The 7500-nt window shown below is 40.9% G+C and overlaps 1 protein-coding gene across 1 annotated transcript in view; it reads right to left on the reverse strand.

The window, feature by feature from the left end:
- LOC308131566 (inactive dipeptidyl peptidase 10-like) overlaps positions 1-7500 on the reverse strand; it is a gene marked incomplete at both ends in the record, with an annotated part of 281690 nt that overhangs the window by 5376 nt on the left and 268814 nt on the right. The window contains 5 exon segments of the mRNA XM_080498342.1: positions 884-1007; positions 1139-1193; positions 2891-3085; positions 5554-5623; positions 5722-5820. Coding sequence (XP_080354468.1) covers positions 884-1007; positions 1139-1193; positions 2891-3085; positions 5554-5623; positions 5722-5820 — 543 coding nt within the window.

The following is a 7500-nucleotide window of genomic DNA, read 5'->3' on the forward strand; positions in this document are numbered from 1 at the left end:
ATCTTTTAAAGGCTTTTAAATCAGCAGGAAAAAAGTACCACGTAAGTAAACACACACAAGCATGTCAAAACTTTCTGAACAAACTCACTTCTTTGAATTTATTCATTTAGTCGTTGCTGCCAGTTGGAGGTTTCAGATACTCAGTTTGTGTGATTTTAAACGTTGTGTTTTAAATGCAGACCAGCGGAAACAAGGTCTTACTAAAGCGCAGACAAACCTGTTTTCTGACTGAAAGGAGGCTAGCTCGTGAAAGGTGAAAGGAGGCTAGCTCGTGAAAGGTGAAAGGAGGCTAGCTCGTGAAAGGTGAAAGGAGGCTAGCTCGTGAAAGGAGGCTAGCTCGTGAAAGGTGAAAGGAGGCTAGCTCGTGAAAGGTGAAAGGAGGCTAGCTCGTGAAAGGTGAAAGGAGGCTAGCTCGTGAAAGGTGAAAGGAGGCTAGCTCGTGAAAGGAGGCTAGCTCGTGAAAGGTGAAAGGAGGCTAGCTCGTGAAAGGTGAAAGGAGGCTAGCTTGTGAAAGGAGGCTAGCTCGTGAAAGGTGAAAGGAGGCTAGCTCGTGAAAGGTGAATGGAGGCTAGCTTGTGAATGGAGGCTAGCTCGTGAAAGGTGAAAGGAGGCTAGCTCGTGAAAGGTGAATGGAGGCTAGCTCGTGAAAGATGAATGGAGGCTAGCTCGTGAATGGAGGCTAGCTCGTGAAAGGTGAATGGAGGCTAGCTCGTGAAAGGTGAAAGGAGGCTAGCTCGTGCGGCTAGCGGGAGCCGCTAGCCGCTCCCGCCGCCCGTGCTCCTCTTCTCCTCTCTCGGTCTCTTCCAGGCTCAATCTTTCATCAAGGCTCATAAAACGCCGACTATAACTTCAAAACACTGTAAAAACGTGGATATTTAAGGACGCGAGAAAGGGTCCGTGAACTCACCGTACAGTTTCCAGTCGGTCACCGGCGACATGGCGCACGCGCATTTAAACAGGCCGTCCGTCGACTTCAGCATCATCAACGCCAGGTAGGCCCCGTAACCCTGAGGAGGCCCGCAAAAAAACACAGGTTTAGCCACCTCCCAACGACAGAATCCAGCCGTCGCTGGAGGCTTTCCAGCAGGAACTCGATCAAAACACCTCTCAGAGTGAGACTTTTTGTTATTTTTCTCACCTTTCCAAACACCGCTATCCTCGCCCGGTCGATGTACGGCAATTTCATCATGTATCTGCAACGACACACAAGAGAACGTCTTTCATTATGGCAAAGGTTTTATTCGCAGGTGAGATCAGGGCAGCGTGTGTGTGTTTTATATATTTTGAGGTTCTGTGTGTCAGTCCGTCATTAAGCAACAGCCGCGACCTTCAGTAATCATCCACTTCGCTTAAGTCCACGACTTAAGTCCGTGACACACGGCGTCACGTTTAATGGTTTCAACGCTGCTCTACGGGCTCATCTGCCCATCGATATTTATTTTTGTATTTGATCGCACCACCTAGCCTCACTGTATTGCATATACCGTAATTGCCGGACTACTGAGTGCACCTGAATATAAGCCACACCCACCAAATTTGAAAACAAAAAATAAGAACGGTCGGAGTAACGTAATGCGCCTGAATGTAACGCCCGTGAAGCTTGTCCACCTGTACAAATCCACGAATTAATCACGTCGAAAAAGTAGCTTATAGTCCAGGAATTACGGTATCTTGCCTATTTTGCCAATGCAGTACGTTTTAGTATAATCTCCTTTTATACATATATTTGATTTTATTATTTATCATTGTAAATCCAGATTCTTATCACTACTCCATCCAGTAGCAGGTATTTATATTTAACTCCCCCCCTCCATGTATATTGACAATAAAGCTCTACATTCATTACAATAGCCAGATGTTGTGTTGTTATTAATAGTGGTATTTAAGTTACAGAATGTTTGAGGTTGACCTCTCTGGGCCACAAGACGACATTAAGACCAGTTGTACGGTTGTCATTCCATATTCTGGAATCAAAGTTGCTGCATACATTGACGAAAGACGAAGAAAGCAGTTATATTGGATTTTTGGCCGGTGGGAAACATGCCAGACATTTGAAGCAGAAACGTTCCCTTCGATGGGATTCTTCATGCACAAGTCAGGATTGGCCTCATTTTTCCTAATTAGGAGCGTGAAGAAGCAGCAAAGCACCTTATTAGAGAAGCAGATCCTTTTAGTTAATTGGCTCGGACCTCATTAGAAGTTCCTGCCAATTAAATGTTTCTCAAGAACTGTTGGATGCAGTTTGTCACAGTAATTGTGATGTTTTTTGTTTTTGTTTTTTCCCGTCCATATTTTTGGATCACAACTTCACAAATGTTAAAAAATGTTAAAGGTACATTTGAACACATTATGTGTTCAGATCAAGTCAACCGTGTCGTTGTCGCGCTCTGGAAACACCGCTTGAACTTTTTTGCATCTCAAATGAGTGAAATAGCCCAGAAAACAATAAAGGTGTTGTCAGTTTCACGCTGCAGCGGCGAGTCGAACGCTATTGGTTCGTTTGTGTTTGGGGGCGGGGCTTAGTCAAAGGCGGCGCACCTTCAGGATGCACTTTTATCTTTTTTTTACAAATAAAATCTTAACTTTGCTCCTTTCATTTAAGTTAGTTCACCTCTAATTATTAGTCAATATTTTCTAAATTCCCTTTATAAAATCTAAATCAAACCACAAATTTTCAACATGCTTTTTTTTTTTTTTTTTCAGAATCTCGCCTTCAAAGGCTTTTGTTCTTTGATCAGTTTGGCAGCAGAGAGAAGTCAAACAAATAGAGGTGATTTTCTGCACTCAGACCCTGCAGAGTTCAAAGAGCTTGTTCAGGGCACAAAGTGCATTTCATTACATTTGTTACATCAAAAGATGAAAAAAACAAAACAAAAAACAGAGTTCGTACTCGACGGCTGCAATCTGGTCCTGGACGTCGACGGTTCCCAGCCTCTGGTGGACCTCGTGCAGGATCCTCTGGCCCTGGAAGCCGCTGCCCCGGCCGTCCAGACGAGCCACGATCACGCCGTCCGAGCTGACCAGCACCGATTCCCAGCCCAGCGAGAAGCGGTCAGTCACGGCCTGGCCACCGGGGGCGCTGTCACTGATCAGACGCATTACATACAGTTAAACAGAGTTCAAACAAATGTGTGTGTGTGTGTTTAGTTCAATGGAGAAGATTAAAAAAGAAAGTGTTGGCCACAGTGGAATTTGAACCAAGCGAATAAACAGTGCAGTCTCCAGTGCAGTACTCAGAGTACTCAGAGTACTCAGAGTACAGCCGTCCTGCAGTTTCGGGGATTTTGTTCTCCAAGTATTTGGTGCATGAAAACTGTTTTTTTGTTTTGTTTCTCAGGAGAGAAAGCTGTAAGAGGCGTCTGGACGGATCGAAACTAAACAATCTGAGATGGATTTTGGTCCGGAGCCTTTCAGAGCTTCTTTAGAAACCAGAAAACTTTTCACTGATGGAGAGATGAAGTCATATAGGTGGTTTTACCTCAGTAAATAGGACTTTACACGGGTGTATGTTTCAATGTCGGTGTGTTTGGGTGAAAAAAAAAAAAAAAATCTAAATCAATCGGACGTTTGCAGCTGATCGGAAGCGCTGCTGCTCACGTAAACAAACGAACGTGGAACACATCAGATTGATCCTCGCTGACTTCCAGTCACACAGAAGTTTTTCATTTTTTCTTATTCAAAAATTTTTTTTATTAATTTCAGACATCAAAAACCCTTTTTGCAAATACATAGGCACATTAAAAAAAAAAAAATATATATATATATATATATATGTATATATATATATTTTTTTTTAAAAATATATATATGTATATATATATATATATATATTTTTTTTTTTTTCAATAGAAAATCTGTCGACGTTCAGGACCAGATTTTTTTTGGTCCTGAAAATTTTTTAATTAAATAAAAAAAAAAAAAAAATATATATATATATTTATTTATTTATATATTTTTTTCCCCCCAGTATGTTTCCATTGTTGGATATAAATTAGTGTAAACATATTTCCTTAATATTTATGCAGATTAACAACACATTTTCTATTTATGTTTGTGTATATATGTGAATCAATGTGCCTATGCATTTGTAAAAAGGGTTTTTGACGTCTGAAATTCAATTATTTATTTTTTTTAAATAAGAAAAAATGAACAAACTTCTGTGTGACTGGAAGTCAGCGAGGATCAGTCGGATGTGTTCACGTGAGCAGCAGCGCTTCCGATCAGCTGCAAACGTCCGATTGATTTAGATTTTCTCTTTTTTCTTCATTAGCAGAACAAGTCAGGAGAGTTCTGCAGTCGTCAAATATCGACCGAACACCAATTCATTTATTAACAGGAACAGAGATAATAGTTCATCTCCAGTCCAACCAGGAACATTAATGTCTCTCCGGACTCATGAAAATGTAGAAGACGGTGAAGGAATCTGAAAAATGTTTAATTTTTGGCTGAGATGTGAGATTGAATGAGATGAAACATTAAGCGGTTACTGTTGAACGACGGTGGAGACGAAGAAAATCCATTTTACAGGTTTGAGATGCTGAAGTTTGTCGCTGGATTCATTCAATATATGAATTAATTTAATACATATATATATATTTTTAATTATTATTATTATTATTATTATTATTATTATTATATACAGGTTCCCACAACACTTGAACATCTCTTGTCATGTGAAAATGATTTGGTATACCTGATATGCAAGAAACAATTATGAATCAATCAATGAATCAATCAATGGACATTGTTCAACACAAATAAAAAAATAAGCACCAACATCATTTTGTTCATTTTGAAAGACTAAGAAAAGCAAGTTGAGTCAACTTAAAAAAAAAAATCTATTGAATTCAAACAGGAAGACTTTTGCACTGAACCAGATATAAGATTTCACGTTTTTAAATGTCTGAGAATTTTAAAGTGCACGGCCCGTACTCAAAATAACTTTCATGATTTATTGACGTACTTATCTCACAGTTCTTTTCTGTCATTTGATGATTTAACCTATTTTAAAGCCCATGTTTGCCATTGTTGTTTTTTTTTTTCTTTAAGGAAACCACACACATGCAACCGCCGACTGACGACGGATCGTTACTACGGTGACTGTCAAAATAAAAGCACCGAGTCCAAGGAGAGTACAGACTGGGAGTCATGACACTCTGGAGGAAAACGTTGCTCTTACTGAGCATGTGCAGAAGAATTCTATCTACTACGGTCGTGGTTTAACTTGAAAAAGTTGTGGTGTGTCGGGGTCTTATACTCGGGTGCGACTTGTGTAAAATACGCCACACGAGGCTGTTGACTAGTCGGGCATGTAAACACTCTGCATTTCTCTTTTTTGCTGCCTGATTATTCAAATAGGTGTTAAGAGAGTCAATGACTGGGACCAGGGAGGTTGGCTCTGATTGACTGAACATGCTCTCCACTCACTCTGTATGCAAATCCCTCCATTCTCAGGGGTCTGATTGCTGCCGCTCCCCTACGCTCCCCTACGCTCTTCAATATGCACCTTGTAATTTCTACCGACTCTGTCGCCGGGTAAACCGGGAGACGTACATCACCAAGAGGAGTCCGTAGTGACGAGACTCGGAGAAGTCCGGCGGGTAGGAGATCTTCAGGGGCAAATCTGCAGAGAGATAATACATTTTTTTTTAAAATAAAATAAGAACGTCAAGCGTGAACTTCAGCGACGAAAGTTGCAGAAACAGAAAAGTTTCTCCTCACCAAAATGTTCCATGGCCACACTTCTGAATTCCGTGAGCTGGATCCGTTTGGACTTCAAGGCCCCCTTCAGCAAGGAGTTGTTCTCCAGGATGTAGTAATCTGTAAAAAGACGAGGGTCGTGCGTTTTTGTCGGGGATGAAAAGGAGTCCGCGAGTGGCCGCCAATAATCTGAGCCAGTGTTTTTCAACCGCGGTGCCGCGGCAAACTGGTGTTTCCTCCAGATCGTCAGCTGTGTCGTGGGAAATGATCCAATTTTCTAAAAAAACCTTTGCTCTCACAACGACAGTGTGTTGCAGAGTAATCATGTATAAATACTCTTCACCACTAGAGGGCAGCACAGAACTTTGCCGGTGAAATGTAAAGTGACAGACGTCAGTGTGGTTCATCTCCACCTCCTGCTACCATCTTGTATCAAAGTACTGTGTCAGTGACAGTGATGGAGAAGTTTTTGAAAACCAGGATCTCAGCTCTTCATCCATCAGGTCCAGGTTTCACACTGAGGGAGGCACTATTAAAAAAAAGTCCTTGCTTTCTGGATTTACTGGATTCCTGTTGATCAAACTTTGATGAGAAAGACTTTGATGTCTTTGATGAGAAAGACTTTATATTGTTAATAGAGGCTACAGAGTTTAACAGTTTAACATTTACAGGTGGAGGTGTGACTCCAGAGTTTTCCAAACAAAAAAATGTGCCTTGGCTCAAAAAGGTTGAAAAACACTGATCTCAGCTGAGCTGAACATATTTCTGGGTTTCATCTCGTCTGTTATTCTGCTTCTGACTCAAAAAAATTTCGTTTGTGATTCAGGTAATTTGCTCGCCGGTGCTCAAGCTAAACCAGGACAAAAAGGAAAAATCGTCATCAAAAAGTCCGATTATTTTGAATTTCTGAAAACGGCTTCCGCAGAGCGGCTGGTTCATTCCGTCCTCAGAAACCGGAGCCCCCCCCCCATTACTTTGGGTACACGCAATAAACAATGACTCTGATTTGGCCTTTTCTCTCTCTCTCTCTCTCTCTCTCTCTCTCTCTCTCTCTCTCTCTCTCTCTCTCTCTCTCTCTCTCTCTCTCTCTCTCTCCTTCATTCAAGCCATCCGAGAAGCAGCTAAATGAAATGGAATTCATCCAGCGTTTCTAATGGAAAACCCAAAATCAATAGACGTCTCATTATGAAACCGCGAGGGGCCTCGAGCTCCCAGCTGTGGATGGAGGGCCTGTCCAAATAACCCCGGGCAAATTGCTTGCTTTTCTACAGCACAGCTGTTCATTCTGTGGGGGGGGGGGGGGGGGGGGAGGGGTAACAATGAGCCAACAAGAAAGATAAAAAATCGGAGGAGGAAAAAGGAACCGTACAAGTAAGTATGGATTTATACAACAGTCCAGGCGGTGCTGGCCAGAGAAAGCAGAATTAACAAAGAAAAACTGTTGCGGAGGTTTCACACCTTCACACCGGGTCACTACTATCGTCCTCGGCAAGGAATTCATTACATGGAAATGAAGTGGTTTTGTAAAGTGCATGGAATAAAAGCCCAGAGACAAGAGTTAAATAAAAGTAAAAAATAATAATAATAGAGAAAAAACTAATAAAGGGAAAAAAGTTCAGCTAGAACATCTACATCAGTGGTGGCTGCTGGTAAATTTTATTTAAAATTAAAATAATAATAAATTCCAAAATTCAATAAAAAAAAAATTATAATGAAGAAAAATTCAAAAAATAATAATATTCAAAAATAAAAAAAGGATAATAAAGAAAAATTGATAATACTAAAAAATTATAATAAAGA

The sequence above is a fragment of the Blennius ocellaris genome (assembly GCF_963422515.1).
Source record: "Blennius ocellaris genome assembly, chromosome: 6".
Taxonomy (NCBI): Eukaryota; Metazoa; Chordata; class Actinopteri; order Blenniiformes; family Blenniidae; genus Blennius; species Blennius ocellaris.